This window comes from Schistocerca serialis, chromosome 1 (assembly GCF_023864345.2).
Source record: "Schistocerca serialis cubense isolate TAMUIC-IGC-003099 chromosome 1, iqSchSeri2.2, whole genome shotgun sequence".
Lineage (NCBI taxonomy): Eukaryota > Metazoa > Arthropoda > Insecta > Orthoptera > Acrididae > Schistocerca > Schistocerca serialis.
Window position 1 is genome coordinate 1,175,601,314 of NC_064638.1, and position 22,410 is coordinate 1,175,623,723.

Consider the following 22,410-nt stretch of genomic DNA (forward strand, 5'->3'; position numbering starts at 1 on the left):
AACCAGCCACTTTTGACAATGCTATTTATTTATTTAAATAGTGCTGTCACTGGTTTCGAACATTACAGTTCATTTTCAGGTGGCTAATTCACGTTAAGATAAATTTTACATTAGCTTTCACTTTTTGTTTTCCCAAATGATGAAATTTCCTTGGGATGGTCGTGTCCTACGACCAAAACAAGATGTAGAACAATGTCTTTTTAACTGCAGTTGTGGTCTCACAGCGATTTTAAATGATCTAAACAAACTATTAAAGTGAAGATATTTCTCTTAATTACGTAGTAAAACTATCAAAGTGCTGATATTTTGGTTACTTACGTAGTAGCCAAAACATTTTCACTTTAATAGTTTGTTTACGTCGTTTAAAATCGTTGTGAGGCACAATTGCAGGTAAAAAGACATTGTCTCACATTTTGTTTCGATTGTAGGGCATCACCACCCCAAAGAAATTCCATAATTTTGGAAAACAAAAAGTGAAAGCTAATGTAAAATGTATCTTAACTTGAATAGCCGTCTGGAGATGAACTGTAATGTTCGAAACCGGTAACGGCGCTATTTAAATAAATAAACAACACTGTAAAAAGTGGCTGGTAGCTGTCCTCTTTCACGTAAGAGTCAACCTGTATAGTGCACTCTTTCAACCCACATCAACAGTCAGTTTCAACGCTACACTGAGTCTGTAGAACAAGCACAACAGCAACACAATCAGAACACTTACAGATCCAAAAATAACCAACAGGAAGTAAACAGTGATTGACAACAAAAAAATGGCTCTGAGCACTGTGCGACTTAACTTCTGAGGTCATCAGTCGCCTAGAACTTAGAACTAATTAAACCTAACTAACCTAAGGACATCACACACATCCATGCCCGAGGCAGGATTAGAACCTGCGACCGCAGCGGTCACGCGGTTCCAGACTGAAGCGCCTTTAACCGCACGGCCACACCGGCCGGCCTGATTGACAACAGGAAGACAGCCCAAACAGCTGAGTACATATCATTGTGGACACAAGAAGTATTTTGTATGAAAAACTTAAAGACGAATGTAACTTTCGCATGATGTGTCACCACCAGGTAACGTATCTCGATGAAACTTGGACCAGACATAGAAAGAAGTGCTACAGTTTACTACAAACGGTAACTCAAAGACATACGCAGTCAGGGGAAGAGAAATGGCACTTTTATCAAAGACAATAATTACACTGAAGTCACCGCGATTTATGATGGTTCCCTGGACATTATACACGGCGGGGAAACTATTGGATGTCCTTTGGTGCATGTGTACGTGCTGCTGAACATCTACCGAACGCATCACAACTTGGGTGTACTGACTTCCAAACATTCCATCATGTCAGCCTCAAAGTTGTTGAGACACCGTACTCCTTCCCTACGTGCGTCTTTTCATGGATGCATTCGCTCATGACTTCATCTTCATGGATGACGATGCGCAGGTGGATCCGGAGCTCTTGGAACGAGAGGATATTTGGCGAATGGGATGGGCTGCCCATTATCACACCGGGCACGAGTGGGGTGCGTTGCGGAGACGTATTGCCGCACGTTTACTTTCACCAGCATCCGTGCAGCAGTTGTCAACCGCGTTGGTTTAGGACTGGAACGCCCCATCACAAGAACTCCAAAACAGCCTTGCGGCCAGCTCTGGTGCATGTTGCAGAGCATGTACTGGTCTCTGTGGTGATCACACACACACCTTTAAGAACCATGTCCAGGGGACCATTATAAGTCACGTCTCAGTGCGTGAAGAAAAGTGTTATTTCTGTTCGTCTCATTGTTATCTTCTTTACTATACTGAAGCAGTTCTTTTTATATACGGTTCAAGTTTCATCTACCTCCGTTACTTCGTAGTGACACATCATGCATAAGTTACATTCGTACTTTTGCACCATCTGTATATTTATTTCAGGTCTTTCCTATTACTTTTTCCAGTTGTTACCAATACTGTCTCAAGCAAGAATTTAGGACACCTTTTTTTTTAAAAAATTCTTTATTTGTGAGGAAATTAATCGAAATCACGTATTATGAATCTCACCTGCCAAATAAAGCACTGACAGAAACAACAATACAGCAAGACTCCGCAACAGCTAAAAAAGTACTGTTAAAAGCTAAGTACAATTGGTCCAGGGGTTCATAATCTTGATACAGAATGCCAATAAAACACATGATTCAACATTTAATTCTCAAGATTCAGTTAGGAAGGAACTTATCAGAAATCACTATAGACCCTAATGTGAAATTTATTTAATCTAACAACTTCCATAGTACAGTAAATTAACTCAGAAGACCAATCAATAGAGCGGTTCAAACTTCCTGGCAGATTAAAACTGTGTGCCAGACCGAGAGTCGAACTCAGAACCTTTGCCTTTCGAGGGCAAGTGCACTAACATGTGAGCTAACCGTGCACGACTCACGACCTTCCTCACAGATACTGGCGGAATTGGAGCTGTGAACATGGGGTTAGCTAAGATAGTATATCACTTGCCCGCGAAAGGCAAACGGCCCGAGTTGGAGTCTCGGTCCGGCACACAGTTTTAACCTGCCAGGAGGTTTCATATCAGTGCACACTCCGCTGCAGAGTGAAAATCTCATTCTGGGAACATCCCCCAACTAAGCCATGTCTCTGAAGTATCCTTTCTTCCAGGAGTGCCCGTTCTGCAAGGTTCACAGAAGAGCTGTGAAGTTTGGAGGGTAGGACACGAGGTACTGACAGAACTGAAGCGGTGAGGAGGTGTCGTGAATACCGCTTGGGTAGCTCAAATGTTAGAGCAGTTGCAAGCGAAAGGCAAAAGTTCCGAGGTCGAGTATCGGTCCGGCACACAGTTTTAATGTGCCAGGAAGTTTTATATCAGTGCATACTCCACTGCAGAATGGAAATCTCATTCTGGAATAGAGCAATTATCAATAACTCGCTATGATGAAGGTGAAGTTGGTCAATTATACAAGTCTACAAAAATAAAAATAAACTTTTTACCTCATCAAATAATACCTCGTTCTCCATTTCAGAAATTTTTTATGTCCGTTATGCTATCCAACCATCTTTCTGAGTCATCATTTCTCCTCGTAATAAATCTGCAACTCACACAGTTCCAAAAGCGCGTCCATGCATTACACTGCACACTCAACGACCACAGATTTCCAATACCGTGTGACAAAAATTCTATTACTCCTCAGTGCTGCCATCGCAGGCACGGACACGCCTAATAACTGTTTATCTGGCCACAGTTCTTCAAATATATCATTTTCCTTTACAATACTAACACATCCAATAACATCATCCAAAAATAGCCATCTAACAACATTTTATTTCAAGAACATGTATATTTAGTTATTGTCACCTTCAATATACTCCCCTTCGCTTCCTTCATTGGTGGAAACAGTGCTGGAAATCTTCCCCTGTTATCTCCTTGAAAACGAGTGACTTTCTTTTCTTTCCTTCACTGTTTTATCGGGCTGAAATTTTGTCCATTTTAATTCATATTTTACATTGGGTAAGAGATAAGTCACATGGTGCTAGGTCTGGCGGATAAAGCGGGTGGTCTAACACAGTAATGCTGTATTTCACTAGAAACTTCTTAACAGACAATGATGTATGAGCGCTGCTTTCTCTCTATGCAGAAACCATGAGTTGTTCTTCCACAACTCGCGTCTTTCTTCTTATTATCTCACGGAGTTGAGCGTGAACCTCAAGGTAATAATGTTAGTTAATAGTTTGATCTTCAGGAACCAAGGTACGCAGTTCCATGAGTGTCGAAAGACAATCATCATCGCTTTGAATCTTGACTGGCTCATTCGAGCGCTTTTCGCTTTCTGTGAAGTTGGGCCCCTACCGTGGGTGTATTGGCGTTTAGCTTCTGGATCAGAAGTGAAAAATGAAGATTCCTCACGTGTTATCACTCTTTCCAAGAAACTGCTGTCGTTTCCAGTGGTATTCAAAGTGGCAGTACAAACATTTTGACGACCTTCTTTTTGTTCGATCGTGAGAATTTTCGGCAGCAGTTTCGCACACACGTTTCTCATGTTAAATTATTTGTGTAAAATTTGCCTTGAGCATTCTTTGTCAATTCCTACAATTTCAGCAATTGAAAGAAAACTCAATCGATGGTCAGATCGAATAAGATTACCTACTTTTTCGACATTTTCATCAGTTTTTAATGTTGAAGGCCGTCCCTTGCGTGAGTCATCTTCAGCGTCTTCCTGGCCACCTTGGAAACACTTGCAAAACTCAGAAACTCGCATACGTTTTAAAACTGTCTTTGCCACACACTTCTTTTAGTAAAAGATAGGTTTCGGAAGCTGTTTCTCCAACTTTCATATTAATCTTCACAACAGTTCTTTGCTCCGTTATTACACTTACCATTTTCACCGACAAAATAAAATAACAGATCGTACCCAAACGAAGGTCACAGGCTCACTGATTTGTCTGTAGAGAGCCGGATTTGACTGAGAAGGTTGCATACTTGATAGCTAGTGATCGTTCAACTTTGACGCATGCGCACTTACCCTGTGACAGCATCAGTCCCGTTATTGTTCCACTAAACCTCGTACACACAGATTAATGAGAGTGATTCGAGAGTCTTTCGTGTCGTGGACAATTAATTTACCCATACCAGCTGTCAACTTATGTGATTCTTGTGTATATCTGTTTTTTTGCGTGGGCATTGGAACGTGGAATAATTTACAGGCATGCTTTCTATTTTTATAAACAGATTCGTAATGAATCAACATGAAACAATAGTGGCTTCTCTGGTATAAATGGATTTATGATTTATGACAGTATGAATGAGAAGGACGTAATTATTGTTGTTCTGCTGTTAGAAGACCAATGAATTAAGTCATTGAACTATTTGTTGCAGAGAATTCTTGTCATCACTAGTTACTAATTTTGTGTGGCAATTAATTACTGGTACGTTGCGGGTAGGAGACACACAGTTTCATTGTTTTGCTAGATGTGATCTGTTTGTAAGTTGTCTTTCTTCGAAACATCCGACTGCTTTCAAAGAGCCACAAAACTGGTACACCTGCCTCATATCGTGTAGGGTCCCACGAGCCCACAGAAGTGCCGCAATACGACGTGGCATGGACACAACTAATGTATGAAGTAGTGCTGGAGGGAAATGACACCATGATTCCTGCAGGGCTGTCCATAAATCAGTAAGAGTACGAGGAGTGGGATCTCTTCTGAACAGCACTTTGCAAGGCATCCTAGATATCCTCAGTAATGTTCATGTCTGGGGAGTTTGGTGTCAGCAAAAGTGTTTAAGCTCAGAAGAATGTTCCTGGAGCTACTTTGTAGCAATTCTGGACGTGTGTAGTATCCCATAGTCGTGCTGGAATTGCCCAAGTCAGCCGGAATACACAATGGACATGAACGGATGCAGGTCAACAGACATGATGCTTATGTACGTATCACCAGTCAGAGTCGAATCTAGACTATCAGACATATCACTCCAACTGCACACGCCCCACACTAGCTTAAGCAGTCCCCTGTTGACATGCAGGACCCATGGATTCATCGGGTTGCCTCCATAGCTATACACTTCCATCCGTTCGATACAATTGTAAACGAGATTCGTCCGACCACCCAACATGTTTCCACTCATCAACAATCAAATATCGGTGTTGCCAGGGCCAGGCGAGACGTAAAGCATTGTGTCGTGCGGTCATCAATTGTACACGAGTGGGCCTTCGGCTCCGAAAGCCCGTATCGATGATGTTTCGTTGAGTGGTTCAAAAAATGGCTCTGAGCACATCTCAGGTCATCAGTCCCCTAGAACTTAGAACTACTTAAACCTAACTAACCTAAGGACATCACACACATCCATGCCCAAGGCAGAATTCGAACCTGCGACCGTAGCGGTCGCGCGGTTCCAGACTGAAGCGCCTAGAACCGCTCGGCCACCAGCGGCCGGCTTTGATTGGTTCGTACTGTGACACTTGCTGATGGATCAAACCTACAACAATTTGAGCAACGGCTGCACTTCTGTCACGTTGAACGATTCTCCTCAGTCGTCGATGGTCTCGTTCTTGCAGGATCTTTTTCCGGCCTTAGAGATGTAGGAGATTTGATGTTTTAACGGATTCCTGATATTCGCGGTATACTCGTGAAACGGTCATACGGGAAAATCCCCACTTCATCGTTACCCCGAAGATCCTGTGTACCATCGCTGGTGCGCTGACTATAACACCACGTTCAAACTCACTTAAATCTTCATAACCTGCCATTGTAGCAGCTGTAATCGATCTGCGCCAGACACTTGTTGTCTTATACAGGCGTTGACGAGCACAGCGCTGTATTCTGCCTGTTTACATATACCCTTGCTTATACCAGTTTCTTTGGAGCTTCAGTGTATATTTATAATCAGATTCGTTCTGAGTCAACATGAAGGAATAGTGTCTTCTCTGGAATAAACGGATTTATCAATTATATCAGTATGAATGAGGACATACGTAAGGGTGTCCTGTTGTTGAACGATCAGTAAACTAAGACATTGTATTACTTCTTTTGTTACAGAGGATTCTTGTCACTACTAGTTATTAATTTTGTCTGGTAGTTAATTACTGGCACATTGAGGACAGCAGACACACGGTTCATTATTTTGGACGACCGAGGTGGCGCAGCGGTTAGCACACTGGACTCGCGTTCGGGAGGACGACGGTTCAAACCCGAGTCCGGCCATCCTTATTTAGGTTTCTCGTGATTTCCCTAAATCGCTTCAAGGAAATGCCGGGATGCTTCCTTTGAAACGACACGACCGACTTCCCTATCGTTCCCTAATCCGACGAGATCGATGACCTCGCTGTTTGGTCCCGTCCACCAAATCAACCAACCAACCAGTCATTGTTTTGCTGGACATGATCTGCTTGTAAGTTGTCTTTCTTTGACAGATCCAACTACCTTAAAATTAATTGCACTGAACTGGGGGAGCTTACAACGTTAACAGTGCGGCGCACCGCTATGTATAGTAACATAATCTGCAGATGCGGGCCCGCATCTCGTGGTCGTGCGGTAGCGTTCTCGCTTCCCACGCCCGGGTTCCCGGGTTCGATTCCCGGCGGGGTCAGGGATTTTCTCTGCCTCGTGATGGCTGGGTGTTGTGTGATGTCCTTAGGTTAGTTAGGTTTAAGTAGTTCTAAGTTCTAGGGGACTGATGACCATAGATGTTAAGTCCCATAGTGCTCAGAGCCATTTGAACCATTTTGCAGATGCGGTAGTAATGTGTTTGTCATCATTGCGGGAACATCTGAGCACATCGCCACTATGCTACTCTTCCACTGCATTCAGTGAACCCACACATAATGAACGTATTGGCCTACTATTGATCAATAAACCTACACATACTGGTGCGCGGCAGTGTCAACGTTCAAATAACACTCCTGGAAAAACAAACCCGAGACAGAACCGAGCGATACTGACTGAAGGCTAGGGGGTGAAGGGTAAAGTAGGCATTAGTGTTGCCAACACCAAGTACCGCGAGTGGATGGAACAATTTTGTTTCCAAACAAAAAACATGAGGTATACGGTCGGCGTTTGTACTAAAAAGTAGAAATTTTTAGTCCAATACAGACAGTTATGCTCAGGCAAGAGGACACATTCAATGTCCTTAATAAGCTTTCAGATGAGATCCTTAAAAAAGTCCTTAGGGAATTTCTGAGGAACAACCAGTAAATAATCACACTGACTTAGACTCCGTGCACCTTCCCTGTTCAGCTAGGGGCCTGCACTTGGCCAGCCGCTTCACGGCTGGGATCCGCCTAGCCTTGGATCAGGGGGGAGGGTGTGCATCACCTACCGATCAAGACACGCACGAAATTAGACGATAGATATAAGAAATTGGTTAGTTGTAGAAAGATAGGATAAAACTTCTTAGCATAGCACTGCAGCGAAACCAAGTCATCGGCCAGCCCACTGCCAGGGGCACGCCTACTGGGGTTAGCTCGGTCGGCAAGGCCAACAATAACTAGGTTTATATACTACTGGGACACCTGTAACGCTGCAGGTAGTATAGGTTAGTCAGCAGCTCGTGGTCGTGCGGTAGCGTTCTCGCTTCCCACGCCCGGGTTCCCGGGTTCGATTCCCGGCGGGGTCAGGGATTTTCTCTGCCTCGTGATGACTGGGTGTTGTGTGATGTCCTTAGGTTAGTTAGGTTTAAGTAGTCATCGGCCAGCCCACTGCCAGGGGCACGCCTACTGGGGTTAGCTCGGTCGGCAAGGCCAACAATAACTAGGTTTATATACTACTGGGACACCTGTAACGCTGCAGGTAGTATAGGTTAGTCAGCAGCTCGTGGTTGTGCGGTAGCGTTCTCGCTTCCCACGCCCGGGTTCCCGGGTTCGATTCCCGGCGGGGTCAGGGATTTTCTCTGCCTCGTGATGACTGGGTGTTGTGTGATGTCCTTAGGTTAGTTAGGTTTAAGTAGTTCTAAGTTCTAGGGCACTGATGACCATAGATGTTAAGTCCCATAGTGCTCAGAGCCATTTGAGTATAGGTTAGTAGGATAAATTAGATGTGCATTAATAATAGAGTTCAGAGAGAAATATAAAATAACCAACACTTAGACATAGGTAGAAACTGAACAATAGAGGATTAGAGTTCCCTGTAGTGGTTGAGGAATTGAAAGTACTTACCTGTAGTGTAGAAACAATAGCTGCAGAAATGTAAAATATGAAATTAGGACCCACTAACGTATTAAGTAGTGGGTTAACATGGATAATTACAATAATTTTGAATAAAGAATTTAAAAAAAATACAGACAGGTAGATAGATCGGGTGTAAGAAACCAAATGAAATACAGTTATACACGGAAGCACCAAAGAAACTGGAACAGGCATGCGTATTCAAATACAGAGATATGTAAACAGGCAGAATACGGTGCTGCGGTCGGCAACGCCTCCATAAGACAACAACTGCCTGGCACAATTCTTAGATCGGTTACTGCTGCTACAATGGTAGGTTATCAGGATTTAAGTGAGTCTGAACGTGGTATTATAGTCGGCGCACGAACGGTGGCAAACAGCAAGTCCGAGGCGGCGATAAAGTGGGAATTTTCCCGTACGACCATTTCACGTCTGTATCGTGAATACCAGGAATCCGGTAAAACATCAAAACTCCCACACCGCAGGAAAAAGGTCCTGCAAGAACAGGACCAACGACGACTGCAGAGAATCGTTCAACGTCATAGAAGTACTATCCTTCCGCAAATTGCTGTAGATTTCAGTGCTGGCCCATCAACAAGTGTATGCGTGGGAACCATTCAACGAAACATCATCGATATGGGCTTTCGAAGCACACAAAGTTTTACGCCTCGCCTGGGCCCGTCAACACCGACATTGGACTGTTGATGACTGGAAACATGTTGCCTGGTCGGACGAGTCTCGTTTCAAATTGTATCAAGTGGATGGACGTGTACGGATATGGAGACAATTTCATGAATCCATGGATCCTGAGTGTCAGCAGTGGACTGTTCAAGCTAGTGGAGTCTCTGTAATGGTGCAGAGCGTGTGCAGTTGGAGTGATATGGGACCCCTGATACTTCTAGATACGACTGTGACAGGTGACACGTACGTAAGTATCCTGTCCGATCACCTTCGTCCACTCATGTCCATTGTGCATTCCGACGGACTTTGGCAATTCCAACAGGAAAACGCGACACTCCACGCGCCCAGAATTGCTACAGAGTGTCTCCAGGGACACTCTTCTGAGTTTACTCACTTCCGTTGGCCACCAAACTCCCCAGACTTGAACATTATTGAGCATATCTGGGATGCCTTGCAACGTGCTCTTCAGAAGAGATCTCCATCCCTTGTACTCTTCCGGGTTTATGGCTAGCGCTGCAGGATTCATGGTGTCAGTTCCCTCCAACACTACTTCAGACATCAGTAGAGTCCATCCACGTTGTGTTGCGGCACTTCGGCGTGCTCGCGGAGGCCGTATACGATGATAGGCAGGTGTACCAGTTTCTTTGGCTATTCAGCGTATTTCAATGCCCTCTAGCAACTTATATCATTATTACCTTTGGATCGCGAAATACAATTACTGTGAAACGAGCAGCTGGAGACCAGGGGATGAAAGTACTCAGAAAATATCCCTTAACAACCCTCCCTGAGCAGCCTTCAAAATTTTGTCGGTGGAACAAGGGTTTACCTTGCATACCCACAATTTTGAATTGATACATTAAGCTCCAGCTGAATAACGAGTTAATCCACCATTGGACCAAAATACAGCAGCGATAATGCGTGGTAGGTATTGGTTACCATAAATCTACGCACAGTCACGCAACTCCTTAAATTACTGGAGCTTACTACATTGTGAACGTTCCAAGCAACCGAATAAATTTGGTACATGCAACACGTTTCCATTGATACATACACCAATTTCGATAATGCCACACCCAGGGCTGGTCCGAGAACATTTTTCCACACAAGCAACTTGTCCTTTGGCGCCTCCCTCTCACCCGTCTCCCATACTGATTGTCATACAAATGTATACCAATCTTGCTCTTGGTTGCCACTGACGGCCACTCACAGCTTGACCCTCTAAAGAGGGCGCTACTCCTGTTTTATGTCCCGTACGGAACTCTTACAGTTGTGGAGCCCCTCTGAACTTGGCGTCCAAAGTGGCGGCTTGTGTAGCTTGGGCCTTAAATAGGACCTGGCCACATCCACTGCAGTCTTGATTCAGAAGATGTCGTCTGCTGCAGAGCACCTTGCCCAACAGTGAGTGCTCAACGATGTGTTTCGAGACATTTATGGCTGCAACAGCATTGTACTCTGTCGTCACGCCATGTCGATTTTCTTCAGCCACTTTCGATACATACTCACGAAAGTAGCCCAGGAACGACCGAACAGCTTATCCGTTTTCGAGATGCTCGTTCCCATTCGCTGGGCCCTCACAATCTGCCCTTTGTCAAAGTCGTTTTTGTTTGCCGATTTTTGACCCCTATCATCGCTACAGTGCTTCCCCATTTTCCTCTACTCTGCTTACATACTTTCCTTTACTCTGCTTACATATTTCCCTTAACGTTCATGGACGTGCAACGCCACTAGGTGGTATTCATTTCGCGGTGACGAATCGGCGTAATGTTTCGCATGTTGATATGGTGGTAACGCTGAGACCCTACAGTGTAGTAAGAGATACAACACTGAGCTCGCTTCATTATTGGTTGCTCACAAAGGCCGTGCAGATTGACAGAACCCATGAGCGAGGACTGACCGTGTGTTCCGCAGAGCTGTGGGCGCTGGTGAACAACGCCGGGGTGCTGGAGGCGGGGGAGGCGGAGCTGGCGCCCCCGGAGGCGTTCGAGCGCACGCTGGCCGTCAACGCGGTGGGCGTGGTGCGCGTCACGCAGGCCTGTCTGCCGCTCATCCGGCAGGCCAAGGGCCGCATCGTCACCGTCGCCAGTCCACTGGGTACGTAAACAGCACCACCAAGGACTGCAACAGCACAGCAGCTGCGCTGAGCTCGTAACATGGCGCTACTAACTGGCCAATGGTTTGCATCCCTACACAATGTAGCTTCAATCCGACCCAGCCTTTCCATTGTGAATGTCTGCTGGATATATACACCACCAAAATTCTTTATCTCTAGCCTCTTCCTCCCACATCTCTCACTATCCACATCCTTCCTCCCCCCCCCCCCCACCCCTTGTCACTCTGCTCAGCTATCTCCATACACATGCAGCCCCTGCAAGACAAGTTGATATTACCTGCACAACACACCTCCTCCCTTGTCCATCTCTCCATCTCCTCGTCTCCACTCTCTTTATCCATCTCCTCTGTCTCCTCCTTCCCTTCTTCTGTCCACCTCATTCTCCCAAATCTCTCACTACCCACATCCTTCCCTCGCCCCCCCCCCCCCCTATCTCTCCACTCAGCTATGTCTGTGTGCACATGGAGCCCCTGCTAGATATGCTGATATTACCTGCACAACACACCTCCTCCCTTGTCCATCTCTCCACTTACTCTATCCATCCCCTCTGTCTTCCCCTTTACCTCAGCCACCTTCACACTCTATCTGTCCATCTTCTCCTCCCCCTCTGTCTTCCCCTTTACCTCAGCCACCTTCACACTCTATCTGTCCATCTTCTCCTCCCCCTCTACCTTTCTACCTCATTCTCTCCCACTATCTCATTATCCATCTCCTCTCTTCCCCCTCCGCCTGTTCAGCTGTCCACATCAGCATGTGTATCATCTCCAAGGCACGCCAGCACTACTCACAAAAAATGCCTGTCACGAGGGCAGCCTATATTTCAGGATTGGCAAACCTATTTTGCCCATATCCCTGGTCCTATAGGAGTTAGGTTCTAAAACCCACAGTGCTGATTTTGATTCTTGTATAGCAAGCAGTACGTGAAGTAAATTTGGCTGGAAACGAGTCAGTGTTTCATGAGGAGACGCTGGACACACACACACGCGCGCGCGCGTCCTAAGGATTTAATCTTTTTATGTCAGACAGTCGCTTGTCTTGCTTCCAGTCGACCCAGAAGATTGTGCACATTTTGTGTTACGTATTTTCTTGATTTTTCTTTCACTCGGCGCCAGCAGATCGTGACACATGTCATGACGAAGGCACCACCCTGTCGCCAAGTCAGTAGTTTGAAATTAAGTTAAATTGTTTCGAAATCTGCTGGGTATGGTTGTTTAGAAAAGAGTATTCAGCCTGTTACACAATTCCTATTACAGGTTTCAAGCTGTTGTAGACCGGACGTAGTAGACAAAGTTTTCATAAAGGAACACGTCTTTGGAAATGTATCGTTTGACGCTTGGATGTAAAACCGTATCACTTTCAAAACTCCCACTGCACAGTATGCAGATGTAACAAAGTCAACCCTCCTAGTTGTGAAAGTACTAGTTTCTCGTAGTCGTTTTAGTCGGACGAAAATGGTGCGTGACGTCATAATTATAACAGGGACTGACGAAGGCGTCCTCTCCGTAGTTTATGTATGTACTGTGAAGCGGGGGAGTTGAAAGGGATCCGATTTTCAAACTAATTTTATATCCAAACAGGACCGTTTCTGGACTTGCGTTCCTTACCAAAACGTTGTGAGTACTAACAAGGCCCTCCCGCCGGGGATTGGAGTCCTCCCTCGGGCATGGGTGTGTGTGTTCTTCTTAGCGTAAGTTAGTTTAAGTAGTGTGTAAGTCTAGTCACTGACGACCTCAGCAGTTTGGTCCCATAGGAATTCACACACATTTCGTCATGGCCGAATCCTTTCAAATTTATGGTCCACGCAGGGCTTGGACAGATATGTAAATTAAAGATTTTCAACATTTCGCGGCCCTGTCAGCAACTGTATAAATATTAATTTTAATTTTAATGACCAACAGCCTCAGTTGAAATGTTTACCTAGATTTACCTAGGTTTCAGTCGGAATAACCCAACCTTCTTCAGAATAAAAGTAACTACCGTTTGACCATGGTGGACATCGTCAAGCTAAAACTACAAATCCATTAACTATCGTCAAACTTTAAAAACTTACCTGAAACTGCCCCGGCCCCAGTTCGCGACCGCGATGCGGCAGCGAGTGCTGTACTGGAACTGACCCTAGCGTCATGAGGCCCGCCTAGGCGGACATAATACCTTGCGCCTGCGGATAAACTGTGTGATAGTTGCTTGTTGGGACAAGACTCGAACCTAACTCCTAACCTTCAATTTACTAGTAAAGTGAAATAAGAGGTATAGCTGAGGAAAAGGGCGTATATGTTATCCTGTGCAGAACTTACTTAGATCGACTGTCTTAACATTTACGAAGTCGGTTATAAGTCAGTTGGTACGGTAACCAAGAAAGGGAACATACGAATGTAAATTTTTTATTATACGTCACGTTAAAAAGAAAGTTTCGATTGACGTCGACGAATGAGAATTCTCGACTTACATGTTTGTCGGACACTTTAATTACAAGCCCGTTCGGGAAAGTTACTTGCAGAGTCCTCGTGTATGCTGTAAGTAAAATCGTTTCTTTGAAATTTATTTGCAGTCTCAAATTTTCCTTTGCCTTTAGTTATCATGCTTTTTATTAAAGTATATACACACATCAAAAAAAGTTTTGCATCACCCAGATTTCCAGAACTCCTGAAGACAGAAGTTAACTGTGGATATGGTAACACAGACACAGTCCCTTTGACTGTTCAGGGAGGTCACTAAACCCGCCCAAAGATGTAAAGAACCATGCATGAGTAGCGCTTATTAGACGGAGGGAGCTCGACAGCCGATCAGTTCCAGTCATTCCACCAGGAAGGAGGTACACGGCTCGTGTTGTTTGTAGTTCAACCATGCCTAGACGGTCAAAACTGCAGTTCGATCGCGTCCGCATTGTTACTTTGTGCCAGGAAGGGGTCTCAACAAGGGAAGTGTCCAGGCGTCTATGAGTGAACCAAAGCGATGTTGTTCGGACATGGAGGCGATACAGAGAGACAGGAACTGTCGATGACATGCTTAACTCAGGCCGCCCAAGGGCTACTGCTTCAGTGGATGACCGCTACCTACGGATTGTGGCTCGGAGGAACCCTGACAGCAATGCCACCATGTTGAAAATGCTTCTCGTGCAGCCACAGGATGTTGTGTTACGACTCAAACAGTGCGCAATAAGTTGTATGATGCGTAATTTCACTTCCTACGTCCATGGCGAGGTCCATCTTTGCAACCACGACACCATGCAGCGCGGTACAGATAGGCACAGCAACATGTCGAAAGGACCGCTCAGATTTGGCATCATGTCCTCCTCACCGATGTTTGGAGGCAACCCGGTCAGGCCGAACGCCTTAGACACACTGCCCAACCAGAGCAGCAAGGTGGAGGTTCCCTGATGTTTTGGGGTGGCATTATGTGGAGCCGACGTACGCTGCTGGTGGTCATGGAAGGGACCGTAATGGCTGTACGATACGTGAATGCCATCCTCCGACCGATAGTGCAACCATATCGGCAGCATACTGGCGAGGCACTCGTCTTCATGGACGACAGTTCGCGCCCTTATCGTGCACAACATGTGAATGACTTCCGTCAGGATAACGACATCGCTCGACAAGAGTGGCCAGCATGTTCTCCAGACATGAACCCTATCGAACATGCTTGGGATAGATTGAAAAGGGCTGTTTATGGACGATATGACCCACCAACCACTGTGAGGGATTTACACCGAATCGCCGTTAAGGAGTGGGACAATCTAGACCAACAGTGCCCTGATAAACTTGTGGATAGTAAACCACGACGAATACAGGCATGCGTCAATGCAAGAGGACGTGCTACTAGGTAATAGAGGTACCGGTGTGTACAGCAATCTGGGCCACCACCTCTACAGGTCTCGCTGTATGGTGGTACAAAATGCTATGTGTCATATTCATGAGCAATAAAGGCGGCGGAAATGATGTTTATGTTGATCTTTATTCCAATTTTCCACACAGGTTCTGGAACTCTCAGAACCGAGGTGATGCAAAACTTTTTTTGATGTGTGTAAACATAAGCATTATTTTGATCCACTTACAGTGTAAGTAACGCAAAAATTGTAAATTAAAAAAAGTTTCAGAATTGGAATTCGATCCCACAACCCTCAGATTACCGCTCTGCAGTCTTTCCTCTGCGCCTGCCACTGCCTGAAATCTACGATAACATAGATGGGTCATGTCTAGCTGGCCTGCGCCAAAAATGGTATATGTTCCCAGTTCTTGACCAACTGAAGCTACCCACCTCTGTCACTCTCATTTCCGGCCAAGCCGTGCAAATACTATAAAACTGAACAAAATCGGTGGTGACGTATAGGGGAGGTGTCCCTGCAAATTTACATCTACATCATACTCTGCAAGCTACCTAACAGCGTGTGGCGGAGGGACGGTCTGGTGGCTACTAACTGATCCCTCCCTCCCTGTTCCACTCGCGAATGGCGCGTGGGAAGAACGATTGTCGGTAAGCTTTTGTATTATCTTTAATTTCTTGGATTTTTCTCCATGGTCATTTCGCGAAATGTAGGCGAAGGGAGTAATATGTTGTCTGACTCTTCCCGGTAAGAGCCCTCTCGAAATTTTAGTAGCAAACCTCTCCATAATGTGCAAGGTCTCTCTTGTAAAGTCTGTCACTGGAGTTTGCTGAACATCCCTGTAACGCTCTCTCGCGGACAAAACGACGTTGTGACGAAACGCGCCGCTCTTCGTTGAATCATCTCTACCTCTTCTATCAGTCTCGTTCTACATCTACATCCATACCCCGCAAGCCACCTGACGGTGTGTGGCGGAGGGTACTTTGAGCACGTCTTTCGGTTCTCCCTTTTATTCCAGTCTCGTATTGTTCGTGGAAAGAAAGATTGTCGGTATGCCTCTGTGTGGGCTCTAGTCTCTCTGATTTCATCTTCATGGTCTCTTCGCGGGATATACGTAGGAGGGAGCAATATACTGCTTGACTCCTCGGTGAAGGTATGTTCTCGAAACTTCAACAAAAGCCCGTACCGAGCTACTGAGCGTCTCTCTTGCAGAGTCTTCCACTGGGGTTTATCTATCATCTCTGTAACGCTTTCGCGATTACTAAATGATCCTGTAATGAAGCGCACTGCTCTCCGTTGGATATTCTCTATCTCTTCTAGTTATTTCTGTTAAGGATCCTAGACTGATTATGCGGACTCAAGAATCGGTCGAAAAAGCGCCTTGTAAGCCACTTCCTTCGTGGATGAGCTACGTTTCCTTAAGATTCTTCCTATAATCTCTCTGTCATCGGCTTTTCCTACCTTTTTTTACATGGTCATTCCAATTAAGGTCACTCTGGATAGTTACTCATAGATATTTTACAGCAGATACTGTTTCCAGCTGTTTGTCATCAATAGTGTAGTTGCACAGTAGTGGATTTCTTTTCCCATGTATTCGCTTTAAATTACATTTATTTTATGTTCAGGGTCAACTATCAGAGCCAACACCGTTCATCAATCCTCTGCAGATCATTCTGTAAATCGAAATCCCTCTACAACCACTACAAGCCTGTAATAGGAACTGTGAAACACACAATATAGTACATGAAATGTGTTCGCAGTTGGAAATACGAACAACCATCAGATATAAATGGTAGTGACGACAGTGAAAATTTGTGCCAGACTGGGGCTCGAACCCGGGTTTCCTGCTTTACACTATTGGTCGTCTTAAACCGCTTTGGCTATCCGTGCACGACCTACGGTCAGACCCAAACTTCGATAAGTAGTTGTTCCTGCGTCACAAGCTATATTCGTACGGGGAAGGAAATTTTAATTGAAAGTGGATGCCTGGTATCGGCGGATAAATACGATATTGCAGTACCTGTGCATGTCCGAAGGAACAGTGCATCGTTCTTCTTTTACGTTTGAAAGAAATTTATTGTATTCAAACTGAGAATATGTTCAAGAATTCTGCAGCACACCGATATTAAACTACTTAAGAGATCGTCGACGTAGGGCACTGTCTGTAAAACGGAATTGAGATTACATTCAGACCGGAAGATTTACTTGTTTTCAACTCTTTCAGCAGTTTGTCTACACCGGAGATGCCTATAGTCATTTCATCCATACCAGAGTTTGTGTGACACTCAAACGATGATATACTCGAACAGTCCACGGGTGTACTGCAGGTCCATACTGTCCAACGGGCACAATATTTCGCCGATCAGACATATAGCCATAGTCAGGTGCGCTGACGAGCTGAGCTCATGGACGGACGGATTGTCGGATAGTGCTGACGACGTTGTGGCTCCGCGAACTCGCATGACCCCTCGAAGAGGCCAGTGTAGTCGTTCCCGGCGTCTTTTGGTAAAGTTCGGATGGCTGTTGGCTGCTGTGTAGCAGCCTTCTTCTGAGCTTCATCGGAGACCGGGGCTGCCTTCGGCTTGGTGGCTGCCTCAGTCTTTTGGGAGGAGGCCAATTCGAGCAACCCTTCCAGGTCCTTGGAGATCCGCACGGCCAGCTTCTTCTTGTGTGGCGCCGGGGCTGGATCTGGCTCCGATTTCGTTGTGTCCATTTTCTCTGAGGGCTCCCGCCCCGATGGGGGGGGGGGGGGGAGAGCATGTGGGGTGGGGCGCAAGGCTTTCGTGGCAGAAGCCACTTCAGCCCGCAGTTGCTGGATTTCCCTGTGCGCCGCGGCCAGTTCGTCACGTAGGGCGGTCCTCTCTGCCGCGAATGTGGCTTTGAGGACCGCTGTTGCGTCTTCTGTGGCCGCACGGAGCTTGTTGTGCGGCACAGCGTCGTCATGGCGGCGTCTTTCGGGGAGCGGAGGGGCCCCCTCATGCTGCTGCACTGTTCCTGCCGCAGGCGCTGGCCCGCGGTCGGAACGCTTCCGTCGCCTCTTCTTCTTCTTCTTGTTGCCCCCGCGACCCCAGTTAGCAATGTAACTGCAGCCTCGAAAGCTCCTGAGGGCGGGCGGCCGTCTTAAATCCCCTCCCCTCGTGAGGCGTTCTCTCCGCGGTCAGCGCCCGCGCGTCAGCGGTCGGTGAGACGCTGGCGTCGGTGTCTGTGGTGGCGTCGGTGTAGTTGCGTCGTCCGCCCTAGTCGCCCGTTTTTTTCCTTTGCTGAGCTTCTTTTTAATTAGACTCAATGCTGGTTCCCATGTCCTGTTGAGGTTGTAGCCGCACTCTTCCAGGAAGACCCCACAAAGAAGGTGGAGAACAAGACTAGAACTCTTCTCAAGGACGCAGATGTAGCAGAGGGTGTCGCCAAGAAATTGACACCTCAACTACCTGTACCTAAAGTCCACAAAGAAGGGGTGCCGTTACGCCAAATTGTCAGCAAGATTAGGGCACCTACATATTCGCTGGACAAATACCTGGTAGAATTACTAAGCCCTTACGTGGGTAAATGCCCTCATCACGTTCGTAATTCTGTGGATTTCGTAAAACGTCTCCACAACTTCAATCTGAAAGTCTCAGATATCCTGGTGAGTTTTGACGTTGTTTCATTATTCATCAGGGTGCCTCCTCGAGAGTCAGTTGAGCTTATTGCATAGAAATTTGACGAGAAGACGACCGACCTTTTCAAGCATGTTCTGACCCTCCATGTATTTTCTCTGTAATGGAGAATAGTATGAACAAACAGAAGGAGTCGCAATGAGGAGCCGACTGTCGCCTGTGGTCGCGAATATCTATATGGAGTACTTCGCGAAGGAAGCTTTGGCGTCATCCAAATGGAAACCTACTTGCTTTCTACGTTATGTGGATGACATGTTCATGATCTGGCCCCACGGAAGAGACAAACTCCTAGACTTCTTTACATACCTGAACTTCATACATCCGAACATCAAATTCACTATGGAGACCGAAGCAGAAGGAAGATTACCGTTCCTGGACGTCATGGTCAAAAGAAGAGCTGATGGCACCCTGGGCCACGGGGTATACAGGAAAAAAATGCACATCGACCTGTATTTGCAAGCGGTTAGCTGCCACCACACTGCGCAGAGGAATAGGGTGCTAATAACACTGGTGCACAGGGCGTGCGCCATCTCTGACGCCGAGAGTCTGCCCCAAGAGCTGGAACACCTCAAAACTGTATTCCGGAAAAACGGGTACTCGGAATGGCAGATCAAATGCGCTCTCCGCTCCACCTCTGCAGTACAGCGTGTGGAGACGGAAGAAGTCACCGAGAAAGAAGTAGCCAATGCCTATATACCGTATACTGGCGCGCTATCGGGGAAAATAGGACGAATATTGAGGAAATACCGAGTAGGAACTGTCTTTTGCCCATAAAGTAAAACGCGAGCATTATTGGGAAGTGTCAAAGATGATCTCGGTTTTGCGGAAGGCCAGCATATACCAGATTCCGTGTCAATGTGGGAAGACTTATATTGGACAGACAGTGCGCACCATCAAAGATCGTTGCCGATAATATCAGAGGCACACTTAACTTGGGTACCCCAATAAGTCGGCGGTCGCAGAGCACTGTTTGTCCGAAAATCACAAAATGGACTACCAACGTACCACTGTTTTGGCACAGACATCTAAATACTGCAACAGCGTCGTCAGAGAGGCTATCGAAATTCGTTCCAGGGACGGACTCATCAACCGAGATTGCGGCTACAACCTCAGCAGGGCATGGGAACCAGCATTGAGTCTAAATAAAAAGGCACTCAGCAAAGGAAACGAAGGAGTGACTAGGGCGGACGAGGCAATTACACGGACGCCACCACTGACGCCGACGCCAGCGTCTCACCGACCGCTGATACGGGAGCTCGGACCACGGAGACAACGCCTCACGAGGGGAGGAGATTTAAGACAGCCGCCCGCCCTCAGCGCACCTGACGATGGTCACATGTCTGACCTCCGAAATTTGTGCCCGTTGGACACTATGGACCGGCACTACACCTATGGACTGTTCGAGCAAAAAATACGCCGGGAGAAAATGAAGAATCACAAACGATGATATGTTTGTACTATTCCCCTGTGTGAATGATTACTTAAAAGCGAAATTTAGAACATCGGATTTCCTTTTGCTGTTTTCTATTGCGACGCCATATTGGTTTACGAGTGACTGGATGGAAGCGTCAGTAAGCTTAACTGGAACCAGAATTTTCTTGAGTTCTCGGCAAGACCTTTCGCTGACATGACGGTGAATGTTGTTGTATGGTTCGCGCATCGATCTTTATCCAGACGCACAAAATTCTGCTAACTTTTGTGCGCCCTTTTTTGAACCTAGAGTGCAACAGGTTCTCCTTGTTCGGCATTTTCAGAATTTATCTATTAAACCATGTTGATCATTAATCCACTTACTCAGCACATACACTCGTGTACCAAAATTGAAGCAACAAACGGAAATTTTGCAAGCTTGCATTTATTTTGCCACAGAACATTGCAAACAGGTGTAAGTAAAGTAGAAACAGTGTAAAGAGTGAAGGACGTAAATAATTGGAACATTGATAACGGGAGACAAAAATGTTCTTAGTTTTCCTCAACTTAACGGATTTTCTCAAGCATTTTAGCAACTGATTAATGTGTTCAGTATGGAGCGCGACCAGTCTGGCAGCAATATAAGCTTGACAACGAAGGGGCATGCTGTGTATGATGTCATCAATGTTATGTCGAGGGAATAATTCCCATTCTTCCTGCAGAGCTGCTCTCAAGTATAGGCGAGTGGTTGGTAGAAGCTGACGTTATGCAGCCCGTATCCCTAGCGCATCGCAAACGGGTCTACGGGTTTCAAATCGGGAGAGCTAGCAGGCCACGCCGTGCATGCAATAGCTTCCTCTCCCAAGAAAACATCAACCACCTGTACTCTATGAGGTCAAGCATTATTGTCATGACTACGAAGTCTGCGCCCACCGCACCGCACAACAATCACATTTGAGGTCAGAAGATCTCGTCACGATACCTGACAGCAGTTAAACCTTACCGATTTATCTGTAAAAGTTCATGAAAAGGTGTTAGAGTGGTCGACATAATCCCTGCCAGTATTATTTGGGATCCTCCTCGATATCGGTCTCTTTCCACAATGTTTGGGTTCCTGAATCGTGTTCCAGGTTCCCAGTAGACGCGAATATGCCGTGATTCACTCCTCAGAGCAAATCGGCACTCATCTGTGAACAAAACATCGTCCTACCGTTCGACCGCCCAGGTGGCATGTTGACGGCTCCACTCTAGACGTTGCCTTCTGTGAACAAGTGTCAGAGGTACACATACAGCTGATCTTCGACAATAGGGGCCATTCTGCCGAAGCCTTCTGAACATCGTTTGCTTCGATGCAACTCGTCCAGTGGATGCTGCGAGGTCAGATGTCAGTTACTGTGCAGCATTAAGGCGGCACTGTCGTGCCCTTACAACCATTAACGGTCCTCTCTTTGTGACCCAACACGTGGTCGTCACTGCCCTGGTCTTCGAGATACAGTTTCTGTCTCTATAAACCGTCACCAATCCCGGGAAGCAACAGAATGATTCACCTTAAGCCATCGGGCCAAATTAGTTTGCGACTGGCTGCTTCCATTGTTTCTTTGGCCTTTCACCGTAGAGAGCCTGGTATGCGTTTTCTCTGCGCCATACTGCTCTGCGACTGTGGACGTGGGACTACCCAACAAACACTAACCCGTTTGATAAGTACCCTGATGTCATTGTTGACGTGGTTGTCCGTTGCAGAACATGGTCATACGGACGTCTGTTGACGGTTTGTATGACTATATTGAGAATTAGTCATAGGATGGGGAAGTAGCGGTTTGTTACTTTAATTTTGGACACCTGTGTACTTCTTCAGAGGGCTATTTTCTATCAGTTTAAACTTTGCCCGTAATTCCCCTACGACCATCATATTGGAGATAAATGAAGTCAATTCATTGTGTAAGTGGGATACTAACAACTGCTCATCTCTTTCCAGCAAAAATACTATCTAGCCTTCTTCTTGGATTAATTTCTTTAGTAGCCAGCGTCGCTATGATTCCAGTCTCTACGCTGACACTGTCGTTAAAGTCAGGCTAATCTGAAGC

General features: G+C 46.1%; 1 protein-coding gene across 3 annotated transcripts in view; it reads left to right on the top strand.

Moving 5' to 3' along the window:
* LOC126418639 (short-chain dehydrogenase/reductase family 9C member 7-like) overlaps positions 1–22,410 on the top strand; it is a 173,546-nt gene that overhangs the window by 77,334 nt on the left and 73,802 nt on the right. For all 3 annotated transcript variants that reach the window (XM_050085495.1, XM_050085514.1, XM_050085504.1), the window contains exon 4: positions 11,239–11,421. In XM_050085495.1, coding sequence (XP_049941452.1) covers positions 11,239–11,421 — 183 coding nt within the window. The remainder of the gene's footprint in view (positions 1–11,238; positions 11,422–22,410) is intronic.